Genomic DNA, 21,633 nt, shown 5'->3' with positions numbered 1-21,633 from the left:
ACGGATGCTCTATGGTTCATTACAACAAGGATCGAGGCAGAGTTTCCTTCACGTTATATAGCATGTTACAAAGTTCCTGTTTGCAATAATGTGTCATTGTTGCATAACCATGGCCGAATATTTACAGGTGGACAATTATAAGTTTGTTAACAATCGTTTTTTTTATTACGCAGTTAGCAACAATCTTTTATTTTTAGATTACGCAACAGTCTCACAGCTGACCTTTTTGCCGTTGTAAGTTTGATTGCAACGGTGTAATTTCAACATTTAAAAAATTTCGACAAAATTTCATACTTTTATATTTCCGGGCAGACATGCGTGTTGTAAATTTCAAAATCCTCGAATCAGAATATATGACGTCGTAGAACAGCGTAATTTGGGAAATTTTTCAGTTAAAAAATTGCCCCTTCCTTATAACATTACTGAAACCTGCCCTGTGTCTAGGTGACATCATCTTGGCAATGTAATTCCATATCAAACACATCTCATACATTTCCACTGCATTTCAATTATGTCGACAGTATCCAATGACCCTCGCTTTGAACATGTGTCATGAAAATGTTTTGATCGAGTAAAACTGTGTGATTTTAAGACGAACAAACGTTGTAACATACATGTGAAGAAATTGAAACTACGACGCAAATCGGCAGAGTGGAGTGCCATGCCAGAAATGGACCCGAAGTTTCAAAACCAACGGCCTAAACCAGACCTTAAAAAAAGGTTTTCCCGCATGTGGATTTTTTCGTAGTAACGATTGTATTTAACTGTAAAGAGAATCTACAACCATATTTCTTGCTACAAAATCCACATCAATTATTTCCGAAAATTTATTTGAGCAAGGGGACGTCAATCACAAAACAAATCTTAAAAAAATTTGTATTTAATCCCCCTCAAAACTAGTACCTAATATGCAAGACTGTCTATAAGTTGTGCGATGAATAAAAACAGCAGAGAAAAAAGCACAAATAGACAGGCAAGGGAAATATAAAGTTCTTTGTGTATACGGTGCATAATTGGATTTTCCATTCGTGTATCTCCCAACACCTTGTTGCCCTTGTTCTTGTGTGGAAATGGTATGTCGGGTACTTTAGCACCAAGAAAATCGCATAATGGTTTCCAACCATCGCCGAGCTGAAAAACCAGAAGTTGGTTGCCAGGAACTTTCTGCAAAACACATGCTGAATAGTAGGGCTGTTATGAAATAAAGGTTTTATTTTTTTAAATAATCAAAAAAATATCCTTTTAAATCAAATTATCAAATAATTTAAAAAATCTAAATATCGTGATACATAAGCCCCTGAGTCATTATGAAATAAGGATAGTTGAAATCACTAAACGAATTTTGTAAGCTCGTCATTAAATTAAGGCTACATCTTTTTTCTGTTTAAAACAACAAATTAGTTACAGATGCTTCGGTTATTCTCCGTTATTTTTTTTTCACTTTATTTCAACATGTTTTTCTTTAGTACTTGCTGAATTAAATTGTGATCCTACTGAATGCAAGCAAACCAAGTTGTATTGATGTTTGATTTCGGTCTAGCTGCTAACAACTTTTATTTGCTTTTTATGCAAACACACTAAACCCGTTTTTCTTAAGTGCTACAAACTGTCAACTGTGGCCAAAATACACATTTTGTGATAAGTATAGCCTACTTAAGGTGTGTGATTAGAAACTATGCAAGATTATCTAAGTTATTTTACCTGCTTTACGTAACTTTCATGTTTTATCTTGAAGCGTATTAATGATTCTTCGTGCTTAATTTTTGACAAATCAATAAACGGCCATGATGAAACGTGTCGAAGATGTCGGGCTTAAAAAGTTTCAATGTCAGTTATTATTTAAACGTTAATTAAACCTATTTGGAACTTACTGGTAAGTCCAAAGTACTGATGAAAACGAATTCCTGTGTAAGTGAAGGTACGAATGAGTTTTAGCATGATATCTTCGTTCACATATTTTGCATGTTTGACAAAACTATTGTACCAGTTTTGTTCATCACGAGTGGTCAAAATCACCTAGCAATGAAAAAACAAGTTTCACAGCTGTATAGGCACATTTAAAGTTCGAATCCCTCGGAAAGGCAACTTCGACAAAATTCATATATAATTTGTGCACATTTTGAAATAGTAGCTATGTAATTGGCTCGTTTTTAACTTACAGGCTCAAAGCTCGCAGGGAATTTAAATGGTGCAACGGTTTTATGCAACTGAGTTGTAAAATCATGTTTGAACTTTGAAATATTTCCTGTTGCATTTAATTAGGATGTAGATGCGACTTTGTGATCTGGTGGTTGAGAAATTTAATATTGTGCTTTATACGGTGTTCTGATTGGATACCGTATATGATAGATTTTTGTGCAAGAGTCAATCGCAAGAGCACATGTGTACAGTATTACGCCACGCACCCAAAAAAAGCGCACCGCTGACGTAATTAAATCAATCGTTTCTAACCTGACAGTGGTTAAATCCTAATGGCTTACTTATAGCAATATGTGTTTGCCAGGAGAACTCGAATTGAAAGCAACTGCCTTTGTACTTTCTAACGAATTGCTCTGTTTCTCAAACATGCTATTTGAGTAAGCATACTGAATAAGACAATAAACAAGCTGAGGTGCAACCCTTGTTTACTTATGTAATTGATTTATCAAGAAGAATTTGACAGTGAGGAAGAATGCACAGGTAGTCTTTATCTACCGCACATAATACCACTTGACGTACTACCTCGCCACCCGTTGATTTTCTACAGAAACGTGTACTGAGACTGGTGCGCTAGATTTGTTGGCCTTGTAGACTATTTTGACCTCCCACCAAGGGAAGAATTATTGAAGGTGTTTTGACCAGAGACATTGCCGTGCAATTAAGTCCATTCAGCAGACACCGAAGATAACTTATATCACCACAACGTATATAGCTTCAATGAACTGATCTTTCCAGATCCAGACGAGGCTGATCGTTACCACGACCTATACGCTAAACGCAAATTTGCCAACATAAACACGGTGCTGTTAAGCAGATTACACATTAACTACACCTTTGTTCCCACAACCTTTTTATTTATCTTTTTCCCCTTGGAAAAATGTTGTTGTAATTAAGTCAACGATACTGACCGTAATGGTTCCCAAATTGTGACCGTGCGCAAAACCCCTATGCAAGTATGCTCAAGCGGTAATAACATAACTTGCGGAGACATTCAAGTGTCACAATAACACCATTAAAAACTTCCGAATTGTACACGATTGGAAAAAATCAATGGACCATTGGACTACGAAAAAAAGCATTACAACCTTTGCGTTCGGAAAAGCATCAAAAATTTCCTCCCAATAAACATCACAAGGACTGTCTGCAACCGCATCAACATCTTCAAACATCCGTCTAGTATCTTCGACCCTAAAACCCTCCTGAATTTGTTTGGTCCAATCGTCAGCGAGATACCAAAAGTTCTCAAGCCAATCGTACACTTCGTAACCTAAAATTTTTACTGCTTCATGCATTGTTTTTGTGCCAGTTTTCGGCAGTCCAGCAATAATTATTTTCATTCTGAAACGTTCTACACACCACTAAAAAAATACATTGTTTAATTGACGACGATCTTGACATCCTTTTAATAACTCTAAAAGAAAATGCTGGTAGTTTTCTTAACGTTGTGTACATTGAATTTTTGACAACGTTGTAAATATTCAACTTTACAAACAACTCAATATTAACATATTAAAAAAACATAAGTAGTCCTTGCCCATGCAACGTGAATAAGGCAGTAACATGGTTGTTATAAAACTATCTAACAACCATAAACCAAACGAATTCGTTTTCGAAATCCGTTTGCAAAAAAATTATGTTCAACTATTTGTGCAGATTTATTCAGTCGTCTGAGCTGACCCAATATCTCAATTCTGTTTGAACAATATATTCGGTCAATACTGAAGCAACGGTGTTCCGCAGAATGACCAACATCGTATAACAAGATCCTCTTCACAGTGAAGTGCCGTCGAGTAGTCGCCGCTAAACAAACATTATCGTGCGAAATTTGATCTGCAAAACCAGTTGCCACACATCGTTTGCCAAATGACCACTTTATTAGCTAAATAAAATTTTGAGATCCTTTTTGCTATGCGACATTTTGGTTGAGAAAACCGGGTGGACATTTTTCGCTTAACTTCTGGTTTCTGCTGTTTGTTTTTCCACATCACGTACAGCGCTTATGTTGGTTTTTCATGCCAACCGAAACCCTCTGCTGTTAAATTACTTCACGACAGGGCATATTCAGCCTATGTTTTTGTATAAAGTTTTTCCATTTCGTTTTCACTTTTGTTTTGAAAAACAAAATTTCGTTTCGTACGACACTTTTTCGTTTCGAAACGAAATTTTTGGGAAAAAAACATAATACTAAGAAACAAATTTTTTTTGCAAATTTTTGGCCACTTGATGATATACTTGAGCTAAGAAAAGGAGTTGATTTTTTCAAATCAAAGTTCGTCTGAATAACGTTTGCGAAACGAAATTTTATTTTGTGTTAGAATTAAAAACGAAAAAGCGATAGTATTGAGTTCCACCAAGAAAAATTAGTTAAATATTATAACATTTGTGGAAATACATGAAATTGTAACATAATTATCTGCCAATTTCGATATTTTCGAGTTGGTTGATGCGACTGTAAAGTGTAATTATTTTATTTGTGTAGAAAACAGATGAGTTCAGTGATAACATTCTTATCACACGTTAAATAAGCAAACCTTCGAGGGTTACACATTGAAGTAAAGCAAAATCGTGATTGATTATTATCGAGATAAAGTGAATCCTGCACTATTTACGCCAAAACATGATCAAAATTTTTGTTTAAAAAGGAATTTGACCGTGTGCCGGAAAAGGAAATTAGAAAGGGAAATTTTGGTTTCGAAATAAAATTTCGTTTCGAATAACGTTTTCAAAACGAAATTTTGTTTTCATTTTAGGTTTGAAAACGAAATACAAGTTGGTTTAGGTTCCACCAAGAAATCAGTTAAATAATACAACATTTGTGGGCAAAAAGGAAATTGTAACATAATTATCTGCCAATTTCGATATTTTCGATTTGGTTGATGCGACTGTAAAGCGTAATTATTTTATTTGTGTAGAAAACAGATGAGTTCAGTGATAACATTCTTATCACACGTTAAATAAGCAAAACATCGAGGGTTTCACAGTGAAGTAAGACAAAATAGTAATTGTTTATCGCGATAACGTGAATCTTGCACTATTTACGCCAAAAGATAATGTAAGATCTAATATTCTTAACGAATCTGATCCTGTGTCGTGAAAGGGAACTAGAAACGAAATTTTGGTTTCGAAACAAAATTTTGTTTCCATCAACGTTTTCAAAACGAAATTTCGTTTTCACGTTAGGTTTACAAACGAAATACAAGTTGGTTTAGGTTCCACCAAGAAATTAGTAAAATATTACAACATTTGCGGGAATAAATGAAATTGTAACTTACACATCTGCCAATTTTTATATTTATGAGTTGTTTTATGCGACTGTAAAGTGTAATGATGTCATTTATGTAGCGAACAGTTCATTTCTGTGACAACATTCTCACCGCACGCTAAATAAGCAACATTTCGAGGGTTTTGCATTGAAGTAAAGCAAAATATTTATTCTTTATCGAGATGAAGTAAATCTTGCACTATTTACGCCAAAACATGATAAAAGATCTAGTTCACAAACGAATTCACCGTGTGCCGCAAAAGAAAATTAAAAAGGGAAATTTTGGTTTCGAAATAAAATTTCGTTTCGAATAACGTTTTCAAAACGAAATTTCGTTTTTATGTTAGGTTTGAAAACGAAATACAAGTTGGTTTAGGTTCCATCAAGGAACTAGTTAAATAATACAACATTTGTGGGCAAAACAGAAATTGTAACTTAATTATCTGCAAATTTCGATATTTTCGAGTTGGTTGATGCGACTGTGAAGTGTAATGATTTTATTTGTGTAGAAAACAGATCAGTTCAGTAATAACATTCTTACCACACGCTAAATAAGCAAACCTTTGAGGGTTACACATTGAAGTAAAGCAAAATCGTGATTGATTATCGAGATGAAGTAAATCTTGCACTATTTACGCCAAAAGATAATGTAAGATCTTGTTTAAAAAGGAATTTGACCGTGTGCCGCAAAAGGAAATTAGAAAGGGAAATTTTGATTTCGAAATAAAATATCGTTTTCAAAACGAAATTTCGTTTTCATGTTAAGCTTCAAAACGAAATACAAGTTGGTTTAGGTTCCACCAAGAAATTAGTTAAGTAATAAAACATTTGTGGGAACAAATGAAATTGTAACTAAATTATCTGCCAATTTCGATATTTTCGAGTTGTTTGATGCGACTGTAAAGTTGTCATTTATGCAGCAAACAGATAATTTTGGTGATAACATTCTCACCACACACTAAATCAGCAAAATATCGAGGGTTTCACAGTGAAGTAAGACAAAATAGTAATTGTTTATCGCGATAACGTGAATCTTCCACTATTTACGCCAAAAGATAATGTAAGATCTTGTTTTCTAAACAAATCTGATCCTGTGTCGTGAAAGGGAACTAGAAACGAAATTTTGGTTTCGAAATAAAATTTCGTTTCCATCAACGTTTTCAAAACGAAATTTTGTTTTCACGTTAGGTTTACAAACGAAATACAAGTTGGTTTAGGTTCCACCAAGAAATTAGTTAAATAATACATAATTTGTGGGCAAAAAGGAAATTGTAACATAATTATCTGCCAATTTCGATATTGTCGAGTTGTTTTATGCGACTGCAAAGTGTAACGATTTTATTTGTGTAGAAAACAGATCATTTCCGTGATAACATTCTTACCACACGCTAAATAAGCAAACCTTCGAGGGTTTCAAATTAAAGTAAAGCAAATAATTTATTCTTTATCGAGATGAAGTAAATCTTGCACTATTTACGCCAAAACATGATAAAAGATCTAGTTCACAAACGAATTTGACCGTGTGCCAGAAAAGAAATTAAAAAGGGAAATTTTGGTTTCGAAATAAAATTTCGTTTCGAATAACGATTTCGCTTAACCGAACAAACTGAAACTTTGCATGCTGTTTCTGGTTGCAAATCCAATTTGGCTGGTGAAAACCGTTTAATTTTAACTCTGTTCGTTCGTGTTTTAGAGCCATTAAAGTATCCTAACAGCGACCTACATTTATCGCGTTAGTGGTCGTCCCCACGCAAATAAGTATCATGTTCGCTTGTCATTTCAGGATCTCTTATTTGAACAAACTGAAACTTTGCATGCTGTTTCTGGTTGCGATTCCAAGTTGCCTCGTGAAAACCGTTTAATTTTAACTCTGTTCGTTCGTGTTTTAGAGCCATTAAAGCATAGTAAGAGCGACCTACTTCTATCGCGTTAGCTGTCGTCCCACGAAAACAAGTATCTTGTTCGCTTGTCATTTCAGGATCTCTTATCTGAACAAACTGAAACTTTGCATGCTGTTTCTGGTTGCGATTCCAAGTTGACTCGTGAAAACCGTTTAATTTTAACTCATTTCGTTCGTGTTTTAGAGCCATTAAAGTATACTAACAGCGACCCTACATCTATCGCGTTAGCGGTCTTGCCAATGCAAATAAGTATCATGTTCGCTTGTCATTTCAGGATCTCTTATTTGAACAAACTGAAACTTTGCATGCTGTTTCTGTTTGCGATTCCAAGTTGACTCGTGAAAACCGTTTAATTTTAAACTTGTTCGTTCGTGTTTTAGAGCCATTAAAGCAGGGGTGTCCAACCTTTTTGGCCAAAGGGCCACATGCCGTTTACGAATGATTGTGCGGACCACTTGAGTGTTACCGCTAATTTGTCATCTTAGAAATAGCTGTCTTATAATTTCTAATTAAAATACTCACACCGAAATTCTAATCTTAGAAATGTGTATTATCCTCGTTTACAGTTCTAAGAACAATAAACATACCAAGATATGGTTAAGTCCCCAGTGTTTTTACAACACGTCGACATTTCAATGTGAAGTTTGGCACTGTTTTTCTCTAACAAGTTTGGCAATATTCGGTGAGATGGACGATGGAGCAATGCGAAGCGATTTTTCTATATGGCTGTCAGAAATTACTGATCTTACAGGGGATTCAAAGTCACATGTCAACCTTTCTTGAAATGTTCTGTTAGCGTTACTTGCTTTTAGTTTCCTGTTTGGCATAATCTATACCACTGAAAAGTGCGAAAAATGTTTTTACTGCTAAACGCGTTTTGCGCGAGTCTCTGATACCAGAAGTATCTCAATGAACCAAGAAACATTACTGACTGACTCTTGAAGCACGAGTCAGATTGTGACGTAACAATGTGGAAATTGTGATGCGTAACAATGCGCATTGTGACGCAATAAAAGTAACTTCAACAGTTGTGTATTACTATTCTATCAAACAAAGAAATAAAGAAAACAATAAATGCCAATTTTTATAAATGAAAGTTCGCCATAAATGACGTAGACCATTAAGTTGCCAAAATGAGTCATTTCAAAAAAATACCACGCGGGCGACTCAGAACCTTCCTGCGGGCCACATGTGGCCCGCGGGCCACGGGTTGGACACCCCTGCATTAAAATATACTAACAGCGACCTACATCTATCGCGTTAGCGGTCGTCCCCACGCAAATAAGTATCATGTTCGCTTGTCATTTCAGGATCTCTCATCTGAACAAACTGAAACTTTACATGCTGTTTCTGGTTGCAAATCCAATTTGGCTCATCAAAACCGTTTAATTTTAAACTTGTTCGTTCGTGTTTTAGAGCCATTAAAGCATAGTAAGAGCGACCTACTTCTATCGCGTTAGTGGTCGTGCCCACGAAAATAACTAACATGTTCGCTTGTCATTTCGGTTTTGCTTAACTGAACAAACTGAAACTTTGCATGCTGTTTCTGGTCGCAAATACAAGTTGGCTCGTGAAAACCGTTTAATGTTAACTCATTTTGTTCGTGTTTTAGAGCCATTAAAGTATACTAACAGCGACCTGCATCTATCGCGTTAGCTGTCGTCCCCACGAAAATAACTATCATGTTCGCTTGTCATTTCAGGATCTCTTATCTGAACAAACTGAAACTTTGCATGCTGTTTCTGGTTGCAAATCCAATTTGACTCGTGAAAACCGTTTAATTTTAACTCTGTTCGTTCGTGTTTCAGAGCCATTAAGGTATACTAACAGCGACCTACTTCTATCGCGTTAGCGGTCATCCCCACGCAAATAAGTATCATGTTCGCTTTTCGTTTCAGGATCTCTTATTTGAACAAACTGAAACTTTGAATGCGGTTTCTGGTTGCAAATCCAATTTGGCTCGTGAAAACCGTTTAATTTTAACTCATTTCGTTCGTGTTTTAGAGCCATTAAGGTATACTAACAGCGACCTGCATCTATCGCGTTAGCTGTCGTCCCCACGCAAATAAGTATCATGTTCGCTTGTCATTTCAGGATCTCTTATCTGAACAAACTGAAACTTTGCATGCTGTTTCTGGTTGCAAATCCAATTTGAGTCGTGAAAACCGTTTAATTTTAAACTTGTTCCTTCGTGTTTTAGAGCCATTAAGGAATACTAACAGCGACCTACATCTATCGCGTTAGCTGTCGTCCCCACGCAAATAAGTATCATGTTCGCTTGTCATTTCAAGATCTCTTATCTGAACAAACTGAAACTTTGCATGCTCTTTCTGGTTGCAAATCCAATTTGATTCGTGAAAACCGTTTAATTTTAACTCATTTCGTTCGTGTTTTAGAGCCATTAAGGTATACTAACAGCGACCTACATCTATGGCGTTAGCGGTCGTCCCCACGCAAATAAGTATCATGTTCACTTGTCATTTCAGGATCTCTTATTTGAACAAACTGAAACTTTGCATGCTGTTTCTGGTTGCGATTCCAAGTTGCCTCGTGAAAACCGTTTAACTTTAAACTTGTTCGTTCGTGTTTTAGAGCCATTAAAGCATAGTAAGAGCGACCAACTATCGCGTTAGTGGTCGTGCCCACGAAAATAACTAACATGTTCGCTTGTCATTTCGGTTTTGCTTAACTGAACAAACTGAAACTTTGCATGCTGTTTCTGGTCGCAAATACAAGTTGGCTCGTGAAAACCGTTTAATGTTAACTCATTTCGTTCGTGTTTTAGAGCCATTAAAGTATACTAACAGCGACCTGCATCTATCGCGTTAGCTGTCGTCCCCACGAAAATAAGTATCATGTTCGCTTGTCATTTCAGGATCTCTTATCTGAACAAACTGAAACTTTGTATGCTGTTTCTGGTTGCAAATCCAATTTGACTCGTGAAAACCGTTTAATTTTAACTCTGTTCGTTCGTGTTTCAGAGCCATTAAGGTATACTAACAGCGACCTACTTCTATCGCGTTAGCGGTCATCCCCACGCAAATAAGTATCATGTTCGCTTTTCGTTTCAGGATCTCTTATTTGAACAAACTGAAACTTTGCATGCTGTTTCTGGTTGCAAATCCAATTTGAGTCGTGAAAACCGTTTAATTTTAAACTTATTCGTTCGTGTTTTAGAGCCATTAAGGAATACTAACAGCGACCTACATCTATCGCGTTAGCTGTCGTCCCCACGAAAATAACTATCATGTTCGCTTGTCATTTCAAGATCTCTTATCTGAACAAACTGAAACTTTGCATGCTGTTTCTGATTGCAAATCCAATTTGACTCGTGAAAACCGTTTAATTTTAACTCATTTCGTTCGTGTTTTAGAGCCATTAAGGTATACTAACAGCGACCTACATCTATGGCGTTAGCGGTCGTCCCCACGCAAATAAGTATCATGTTCACTTGTCATTTCAGGATCTCTTATTTGAACAAACTGAAACTTTGCATGCTGTTTCTGGTTGCGATTCCAAGTTGCCTCGTGAAAACCGTTTAACTTTAAACTTGTTCGTTCGTGTTTTAGAGCCATTAAAGCATAGTAAGAGCGACCAACTATCGCGTTAGTGGTCGTGCCCACGAAAATAACTAACATGTTCGCTTGTCATTTCGGTTTTGCTTAACTGAACAAACTGAAACTTTGCATGCTGTTTCTGGTCGCAAATACAAGTTGGTTTGTGAAAACCGTTTAATGTTAACTCATTTTGTTCGTGTTTTAGAGCCATTAAAGTATACTAACAGCGACCTGCATCTATCGCGTTAGCTGTCGTCCCCACGAAAATAAGTATCATGTTCGCTTGTCATTTCAGGATCTCTTATCTGAACAAACTGAAACTTTGCATGCTGTTTCTGGTTGCAAATCCAATTTGACTCGTGAAAACCGTTTAATTTTAACTCTGTTCGTTCGTGTTTCAGAGCCATTAAGGTATACTAACAGCGACCTACTTCTATCGCGTTAGCGGTCATCCCCACGCAAATAAGTATCATGTTCGCTTTTCGTTTCAGGATCTCTTATTTGAACAAACTGAAACTTTGAATGCGGTTTCTGGTTGCAAATCCAATTTGGCTCGTGAAAACCGTTTAATTTTAACTCATTTCGTTCGTGTTTTAGAGCCATTAAGGTATACTAACAGCGACCTACATCTATCGCGTTAGCTGTCGTCCCCACGCAAATAAGTATCATGTTCGCTTGTCATTTCAGGATCTCTTATCTGAACAAACTGAAACTTTGCATGCTGTTTCTGGTTGCAAATCAAATTTGAGTCGTGAAAACCGTTTAATTTTAAACTTGTTCGTTCGTGTTTTAGAGCCATTAAGGAATACTAACAGCGACCTACATCTATCGCGTTAGCTGTCGTCCCCACGCAAATAAGTATCATGTTCGCTTGTCATTTCAAGATCTCTTATTTGAACAAACTGAAACTTTGCATGCTGTTTCTGGTTGCGATTCCAAGTTGCCTCGTGAAAACCGTTTAACTTTAAACTTGTTCGTTCGTGTTTTAGAGCCATTAAAGCATAGTAAGAGCGACCTACTATCGCGTTAGTGGTCGTGCCCACGAAAATAACTATCATGTTCGCTTGTCATTTCGGTTTTGCTTAACTGAACAAACTGAAACTTTGCATGCTGTTTCTGGTCGCAAATACAAGTTGGTTTGTGAAAACCGTTTAATGTTAACTCATTTTGTTCGTGTTTTAGAGCCATTAAAGTATACTAACAGCGACCTGCATCTATCGCGTTAGCTGTCGTCCCCACGAAAATAAGTATCATGTTCGCTTGTCATTTCAGGATCTCTTATCTGAACAAACTGAAACTTTGCATGCTGTTTCTGGTTGCAAATCCAATTTGACTCGTGAAAACCGTTTAATTTTAACTCTGTTCGTTCGTGTTTCAGAGCCATTAAGGTATACTAACAGCGACCTACTTCTATCGCGTTAGCGGTCATCCCCACGCAAATAAGTATCATGTTCGCTTTTCGTTTCAGGATCTCTTATTTGAACAAACTGAAACTTTGAATGCGGTTTCTGGTTGCAAATCCAATTTGGCTCGTGAAAACCGTTTAATTTTAACTCATTTCGTTCGTGTTTTAGAGCCATTAAGGTATACTAACAGCGACCTACATCTATCGCGTTAGCTGTCGTCCCCACGCAAATAAGTATCATGTTCGCTTGTCATTTCAGGATCTCTTATCTGAACAAACTGAAACTTTGCATGCTGTTTCTGGTTGCAAATCAAATTTGAGTCGTGAAAACCGTTTAATTTTAAACTTGTTCGTTCGTGTTTTAGAGCCATTAAGGAATACTAACAGCGACCTACATCTATCGCGTTAGCTGTCGTCCCCACGCAAATAAGTATCATGTTCGCTTGTCATTTCAAGATCTCTTATTTGAACAAACTGAAACTTTGCATGCTGTTTCTGGTTGCGATTCCAAGTTGCCTCGTGAAAACCGTTTAACTTTAAACTTGTTCGTTCGTGTTTTAGAGCCATTAAAGCATAGTAAGAGCGACCTACTATCGCGTTAGTGGTCGTGCCCACGAAAATAACTATCATGTTCGCTTGTCATTTCGGTTTTGCTTAACTGAACAAACTGAAACTTTGCATGCTGTTTCTGGTCGCAAATACAAGTTGGCTCGTGAAAACCGTTTAATTTTAACTCATTTCGTTCGTGTTTTAGATCCATTAAAGTATACTAACAGCGACCCTACATCTATCGCGTTAGCGGTCTTGCCAATGCAAATAAGTATCATGTTCGCTTGTCATTTCAGGATCTCTTATTTGAACAAACTGAAACTTTGCATGCTGTTTCTGGTTGCGATTCCAAGTTGGCTCGTGAAAAACGTTTAATTTTAACTCATTTTGTTCGTGTTTTAGAGCCATTAAGGTATACTAACAGCGAACTACATCTATTGCGTTAGCTGTCGTCCCCACGCAAATAACCAACATGTTCGCTTGTCATTTCGGTTTTGCTTAACTGAACAAACTGAAACTTTGCATGCTGTTTCTGGTCGCAAATACAAGTTGGATCGTGAAAACCGTTTAATTTTAACTGATTTTGTTCGTGTTTTAGAGCCATTAAAGTATACTAACAGCGGCCTACATCTATCGCGTTAGCTGTCGTCCCCACGCAAATAAGTATCATGTTCGCTCGTCATTTCAGGATCTCTTATCTGAACAAACTGAAACTTTGAATGCTGTTTCTGGTTGCAAATCCAATTTGGCTCGTGAAAACCGTTTAATTTTAACTCATTTCGTTCGTGTTTTAGAGCCATTAAAGTATACTAACAGCGACCTACTGCCATCGCGTTAGTGGTCGTGCCCACGAAAATAACCATCATGTTCGCTTGTCATTTCGGTTTTGCTTAACTGAACAAACTGAAACTTTGCATACTGTTTCTGGTCGCAAATACAAGTTGGCTCGTGAAAACCGTTTAATTTTAACTCATTTTGTTCGTGTTTTAGAGCCATTAAGGTATAGTAAGAGCGAATTACTTCCATCGCGTTAGTGGTCGTGCCCACGAAAATAACTATCATGTTCGCTTGTCATTCCGGTTTTGCTCAACTAAACAAACTGAAACTTTGCATGCTGTTTCTGAACGCAAATACAAGTTGGCTCGTGAAAATCGTTTAATTTTAACTCATTTCGTTCGTGTTTTAGAGCCATTAAGGTATACTAACAGCGACCTACATCTATCGCGTTAGCGGTCGTCCCCACGCAAATAACTATCATGTTCGCTTGTCATTTCAGGATCTCTTATCTGAACAAACTGAAACTTTGCATGCTGTTTCTGGTTGCAAATCCAATTTGGCTCGTGAAAACCGTTTAATTTTAAACTTGTTCGTTCGTGTTTTAGAGCCATTAAAGCATAGTAAGAGCGACCTACTTCTATCGCGTTTGTGGTCGTGCCCACGAAAATAACTATCATGTTCGCTTGTCATTTCGGTTTTGCTTAACTCAGGGGTCACCAAACTTTTTTCACTGCGGGCCGGATAAGTTTAATGATGATTCGCGCGGGCCCCATAGTTTACATGCCCCACCACCGTCTTTCTAATCTTAGCCCTCGAGGCGATTCTTATCGGGGCGCCAAGAGATGGTCTTTCCACAATCCCATTCAAAATCTGGTAATGCGACTGTTAAACTGTACAGTTGGTCTCATCATACGAGCAATGCTTGTATATTACGTCACAAGTAACAAAATAAGGCAATTGTTTGCACACAATTAACACTTGTAGTCCTGTTTGTGACGTAACAAACCGGCATTGGATTAATCTTGAGCGTTGTAATCCTATGAAACTAGGTAATATCAATTCTACATATCGCGACAGGAAAACTTTCGTAAGGAGTAGATTAATTTTTGAATGTTACAAAGTTATCAATACGATTTGGCGAACCCAAAAGTGTGGTCGCGGGCCGGATGAAATGACCTCGAGAGCCGGATCCGGCCCGCGGGCCGTAGTTTGGTGACCCCAGGCTTAACTGAACAAACTGAAACTATGCATGCCGTTTCTGGTTGCAAATACAAGTTGGCTCGTGAAAACCGTTTAATTTTAACTCATTTCGTTCGTGTTTTAGAGCCATTAAGGTATACTAACAGCGACCTACATCTATCGCGTTAGCGGTCTTGCCAATGCAAATAAGCATCATGTTCGCTTGTCATTTCAGGACCCTTATTTGAACAAATTGAAACTTTGCATGCTGTTTCTGGTCGCAAATACAAGTTGGCCCGTGAAAACCGTTTAATTTTAACTCATTTCGTTCGTGTTTCAGAGCCATTAAAGTATACTAACAGCGACCTACATTTATCGCGTTAGCTGTCGTCCCCACGCAAATATGTATCATGTTCTCTTTTCGTTTCAGGATCTCTTATTTGAACAAACTGAAACTTTGCATGCTGTTTCTGGTTGCAAATCCAATTTGGCTCGTGAAAACCGTTTAATTTTAACTCATTTTGTTCGTGTTTTAGAGCCATTAAGGTATACTAACAGCGAACTACATCTATTGCGTTAGCGGTCTTGCCAATGCAAATAAGTATCATGTTCGCTTGTCATTTCAGGATCTCTTATTTGAACAAACTGAAACTTTGCATGCTGTTTCTGGTTGCGATTCCAAGTTGGCTCGTGAAAAACGTTTAATTTTAACTCATTTTGTTCGTGTTTTAGAGCCATTAAGGTATACTAACAGCGAACTACATCTATTGCGTTAGCTGTCGTCCCCACGCAAATAACCAACATGTTCGCTTGTCATTTCGGTTTTGCTTAACTGAACAAACTGAAACTTTGCATGCTGTTTCTGGTCGCAAATACAAGTTGGATCGTGAAAACCGTTTAATTTTAACTGATTTTGTTCGTGTTTTAGAGCCATTAAAGTATACTAACAGCGGCCTACATCTATCGCGTTAGCTGTCGTCCCCACGCAAATAAGTATCATGTTCGCTCGTCATTTCAGGATCTCTTATCTGAACAAACTGAAACTTTGAATGCTGTTTCTGGTTGCAAATCCAATTTGGCTCGTGAAAACCGTTTAATTTTAACTCATTTCGTTCGTGTTTTAGAGCCATTAAAGTATACTAACAGCGACCTACTGCCATCGCGTTAGTGGTCGTGCCCACGAAAATAACCATCATGTTCGCTTGTCATTTCGGTTTTGCTTAACTGAACAAACTGAAACTTTGCATACTGTTTCTGGTCGCAAATACAAGTTGGCTCGTGAAAACCGTTTAATTTTAACTCATTTTGTTCGTGTTTTAGAGCCATTAAGGTATAGTAAGAGCGAATTACTTCCATCGCGTTAGTGGTCGTGCCCACGAAAATAACTATCATGTTCGCTTGTCATTCCGGTTTTGCTCAACTAAACAAACTGAAACTTTGCATGCTGTTTCTGAACGCAAATACAAGTTGGCTCGTGAAAATCGTTTAATTTTAACTCATTTCGTTCGTGTTTTAGAGCCATTAAGGTATACTAACAGCGACCTACATCTATCGCGTTAGCGGTCGTCCCCACGCAAATAACTATCATGTTCGCTTGTCATTTCAGGATCTCTTATCTGAACAAACTGAAACTTTGCATGCTGTTTCTGGTTGCAAATCCAATTTGGCTCGTGAAAACCGTTTAATTTTAAACTTGTTCGTTCGTGTTTTAGAGCCATTAAAGCATAGTAAGAGCGACCTACTTCTATCGCGTTTGTGGTCGTGCCCACGAAAATAACTATCATGTTCGCTTGTCATTTCGGTTTTGCTTAACTCAGGGGTCACCAAACTTTTTTCACTGCGGGCCGGATAAGTTTAATGATGATTCGCGCGGGCCCCATAGTTTACATGCCCCACCACCGTCTTTCTAATCTTAGCCCTCGAGGCGATTCTTATCGGGGCGCCAAGAGATGGTCTTTCCACAATCCCATTCAAAATCTGGTAATGCGACTGTTAAACTGTACAGTTGGTCTCATCATACGAGCAATGCTTGTATATTACGTCACAAGTAACAAAATAAGGCAATTGTTTGCACACAATTAACACTTGTAGTCCTGTTTGTGACGTAACAAACCGGCATTGGATTAATCTTGAGCGTTGTAATCCTATGAAACTAGGTAATATCAATTCTACATATCGCGACAGGAAAACTTTCGTAAGGAGTAGATTAATTTTTGAATGTTACAAAGTTATCAATACGATTTGGCGAACCCAAAAGTGTGGTCGCGGGCCGGATGAAATGACCTCGAGAGCCGGATCCGGCCCGCGGGCCGTAGTTTGGTGACCCCAGGCTTAACTGAACAAACTGAAACTATGCATGCCGTTTCTGGTTGCAAATACAAGTTGGCTCGTGAAAACCGTTTAATTTTAACTCATTTCGTTCGTGTTTTAGAGCCATTAAGGTATACTAACAGCGACCTACATCTATCGCGTTAGCGGTCTTGCCAATGCAAATAAGCATCATGTTCGCTTGTCATTTCAGGACCCTTATTTGAACAAATTGAAACTTTGCATGCTGTTTCTGGTCGCAAATACAAGTTGGCCCGTGAAAACCGTTTAATTTTAACTCATTTCGTTCGTGTTTCAGAGCCATTAAAGTATACTAACAGCGACCTACATTTATCGCGTTAGCTGTCGTCCCCACGCAAATATGTATCATGTTCTCTTTTCGTTTCAGGATCTCTTATTTGAACAAACTGAAACTTTGCATGCTGTTTCTGGTTGCAAATCCAATTTGGCTCGTGAAAACCGTTTAATTTTAACTCATTTTGTTCGTGTTTTAGAGCCATTAAGGTATAGTAAGAGCAACCTACTTCCATCGCGTTAGTGGTCGTCCCCACGAAAATAATTATCATGTTCGCTTGTCATTTCGGTTTTGCTTAACTGAACAAACTGAAACTTTGCATGCTGTTTCTGGTCGCAAATACAAGTTGTCTCGTGAAAACCGTTTAATGTTAACTCATTTCGTTCGTGTTTTAGAGCCATTAAAGTATACTAACAGCGACCTACATCTATCGCGTTAGCTGTCGTCCCCACGAAAATAACTATCATGTTCGCTTGTCATTTCAGGATCTCTTATCTGAACAAACTGAAACTTTGCATGCTGTTTCTTGGTGCGATTCCAAGTTGGCTCGTGAAAACCGTTTAATTTTAACTCATTTCGTTCGTGTTTTAGAGCCATTAAGGTATACTAACAGCGACCTACATCTATGGCGTTAGCGGTCGTCCCCACGCAAATAAGTATCATGTTCACTTGTCATTTCAGGATCTCTTATTTGAACAAACTGAAACTTTGCATGCTGTTTCTGGTTGCGATTCCAAGTTGCCTCGTGAAAACCGTTTAACTTTAAACTTGTTCGTTCGTGTTTTAGAGCCATTAAAGCATAGTAAGAGCGACCTACTATCGCGTTAGTGGTCGTGCCCACGAAAATAACTATCATGTTCGCTTGTCATTTCGGTTTTGCTTAACTGAACAAACTGAAACTTTGCATGCTGTTTCTGGTCGCAAATACAAGTTGGATCGTGAAAACCGTTTAATTTTAACTCATTTCGTTCGTGTTTTAGATCCATTAAAGTATACTAACAGCGACCCTACATCTATCGCGTTAGCGGTCTTGCCAATGCAAATAAGTATCATGTTCGCTTGTCATTTCAGGATCTTTTATTTGAACAAACTGAAACTTTGCATGCTGTTTCTGGTTGCGATTCCAAGTTGGCTCGTGAAAAACGTTTAATTTTAACTCATTTTGTTCGTGTTTTAGAGCCATTAAGGTATAAGTTTACTAACAGCGACCTACATCTATCGCGTTAGCTGTCGTCCCCACGCAAATAACCAACATGTTCGCTTGTCATTTCGGTTTTGCTTAACTGAACAAACTGAAACTTTGCATGCTGTTTCTGGTCGCAAATACAAGTTGGATCGTGAAAACCGTTTAATTTTAACTGATTTTGTTCGTGTTTTAGAGCCATTAAAGTATACTAACAGCGGCCTACATCTATCGCGTTAGCTGTCGTCCCCACGCAAATTTGCATCATGTTCGCTCGTCATTTCAGGATCTCTTATCTGAACAAACTGAAACTTTGAATGCTGTTTCTCGTTGCAAATACAAGTTGGCTCGTGAAAACCGTTTAATTTTAACTCATTTTGTTCGTGTTTTAGAGCCATTAAGGTATAGTAAGAGCGACCTACTTCCATCGCGTTAGTGGTCGTGCCCACGAAAATAACTATCATGTTCGCTTGTCATTTCGGTTTTGCTCAACTAAACAAACTGAAACTTTGCATGCTGTTTCTGAACGCAAATACAAGTTGGCTCGTGAAAATCGTTTAATTTTAACTCATTTCGTTCGTGTTTTAGAGCCATTAAGGTATACTAACAGCGACCTACATCTATCGCGTTAGCTGTCGTCCCCACGCAAATAAGTATCATGTTCGCTTGTCATTTCAGGATCTCTTATCTGAACAAACTGAAACTTTGCATGCTGTTTCTTGGTGCGATTCCAAGTTGGCTCGTGAAAACCGTTTAATTTTAACTCATTTCGTTCGTGTTTTAGAGCCATTAAGGTATACTAACAGCGACCTACATCTATGGCGTTAGCGGTCGTCCCCACGCAAATAAGTATCATGTTCACTTGTCATTTCAGGATCTCTTATTTGAACAAACTGAAACTTTGCATGCTGTTTCTGGTTGCGATTCCAAGTTGCCTCGTGAAAACCGTTTAACTTTAAACTTGTTCGTTCGTGTTTTAGAGCCATTAAAGCATAGTAAGAGCGACCTACTATCGCGTTAGTGGTCGTGCCCACGAAAATAACTATCATGTTCGCTTGTCATTTCGGTTTTGCTTAACTGAACAAACTGAAACTTTGCATGCTGTTTCTGGTCGCAAATACAAGTTGGCTCGTGAAAACCGTTTAATTTTAACTCATTTCGTTCGTGTTTTAGATCCATTAAAGTATACTAACAGCGACCCTACATCTATCGCGTTAGCGGTCTTGCCAATGCAAATAAGTATCATGTTCGCTTGTCATTTCAGGATCTTTTATTTGAACAAACTGAAACTTTGCATGCTGTTTCTGGTTGCGATTCCAAGTTGGCTCGTGAAAAACGTTTAATTTTAACTCATTTTGTTCGTGTTTTAGAGCCATTAAGGTATAAGTTTACTAACAGCGACCTACATCTATCGCGTTAGCTGTCGTCCCCACGCAAATAACCAACATGTTCGCTTGTCATTTCGGTTTTGCTTAACTGAACAAACTGAAACTTTGCATACTGTTTCTGGTCGCAAATACAAGTTGGCTCGTGAAAACCGTTTAATTTTAACTCATTTTGTTCGTGTTTTAGAGCCATTAAGGTATAGTAAGAGCGAATTACTTCCATCGCGTTAGTGGTCGTGCCCACGAAAATAACTATCATGTTCGCTTGTCATTCCGGTTTTGCTCAACTAAACAAACTGAAACTTTGCATGCTGTTTCTGAACGCAAATACAAGTTGGCTCGTGAAAATCGTTTAATTTTAACTCATTTCGTTCGTGTTTTAGAGCCATTAAGGTATACTAACAGCGACCTACATCTATCGCGTTAGCGGTCGTCCCCACGCAAATAACTATCATGTTCGCTTGTCATTTCAGGATCTCTTATCTGAACAAACTGAAACTTTGCATGCTGTTTCTGGTTGCAAATCCAATTTGGCTCGTGAAAACCGTTTAATTTTAAACTTGTTCGTTCGTGTTTTAGAGCCATTAAAGCATAGTAAGAGCGACCTACTTCTATCGCGTTTGTGGTCGTGCCCACGAAAATAACTATCATGTTCGCTTGTCATTTCGGTTTTGCTTAACTCAGGGGTCACCAAACTTTTTTCACTGCGGGCCGGATAAGTTTAATGATGATTCGCGCGGGCCCCATAGTTTACATGCCCCACCACCGTCTTTCTAATCTTAGCCCTCGAGGCGATTCTTATCGGGGCGCCAAGAGATGGTCTTTCCACAATCCCATTCAAAATCTGGTAATGCGACTGTTAAACTGTACAGTTGGTCTCATCATACGAGCAATGCTTGTATATTACGTCACAAGTAACAAAATAAGGCAATTGTTTGCACACAATTAACACTTGTAGTCCTGTTTGTGACGTAACAAACCGGCATTGGATTAATCTTGAGCGTTGTAATCCTATGAAACTAGGTAATATCAATTCTACATATCGCGACAGGAAAACTTTCGTAAGGAGTAGATTAATTTTTGAATGTTACAAAGTTATCAATACGATTTGGCGAACCCAAAAGTGTGGTCGCGGGCCGGATGAAATGACCTCGAGGGCCGGATCCGGCCCGCGGGCCGTAGTTTGGTGACCCCAGGCTTAACTGAACAAACTGAAACTATGCATGCCGTTTCTGGTTGCAAATACAAGTTGGCTCGTGAAAACCGTTTAATTTTAACTCATTTCGTTCGTGTTTTAGAGCCATTAAGGTATACTAACAGCGACCTACATCTATCGCGTTAGCGGTCTTGCCAATGCAAATAAGCATCATGTTCGCTTGTCATTTCAGGACCCTTATTTGAACAAATTGAAACTTTGCATGCTGTTTCTGGTCGCAAATACAAGTTGGCCCGTGAAAACCGTTTAATTTTAACTCATTTCGTTCGTGTTTCAGAGCCATTAAAGTATACTAACAGCGACCTACATTTATCGCGTTAGCTGTCGTCCCCACGCAAATATGTATCATGTTCTCTTTTCGTTTCAGGATCTCTTATTTGAACAAACTGAAACTTTG

The 21,633-nt window shown here is 38.0% G+C and overlaps 1 protein-coding gene across 1 annotated transcript; it reads right to left on the bottom strand.

Annotated features, from left to right (window-relative positions):
* Positions 1–537: 537 nt before the first annotated feature.
* Positions 538–4,508, bottom strand: LOC145234078 (uncharacterized). The gene is made up of 4 exons (XM_080098858.1): positions 3,285–4,508; positions 1,872–2,016; positions 1,702–1,811; positions 538–1,164 (listed from the first exon to the last, which is right to left on the bottom strand). Exons 1-4 carry the CDS (start codon positions 3,534–3,536, stop codon positions 904–906), a joined length of 768 nt encoding a protein of 255 aa, XP_079954984.1. The 5' UTR covers positions 3,537–4,508; the 3' UTR covers positions 538–903.
* Positions 4,509–21,633: the final 17,125 nt, after the last annotated feature.

The sequence above is a fragment of the Phallusia mammillata genome, chromosome 6 (genome assembly GCF_965637545.1).
Source record: "Phallusia mammillata chromosome 6, kaPhaMamm4.hap1.1, whole genome shotgun sequence".
In the NCBI taxonomy this organism is placed as follows: Eukaryota; Metazoa; Chordata; class Ascidiacea; order Phlebobranchia; family Ascidiidae; genus Phallusia; species Phallusia mammillata.
Note: the sequence above shows the minus strand (reverse complement) of the source record. Positions and strands in the feature narration are given on the sequence as shown.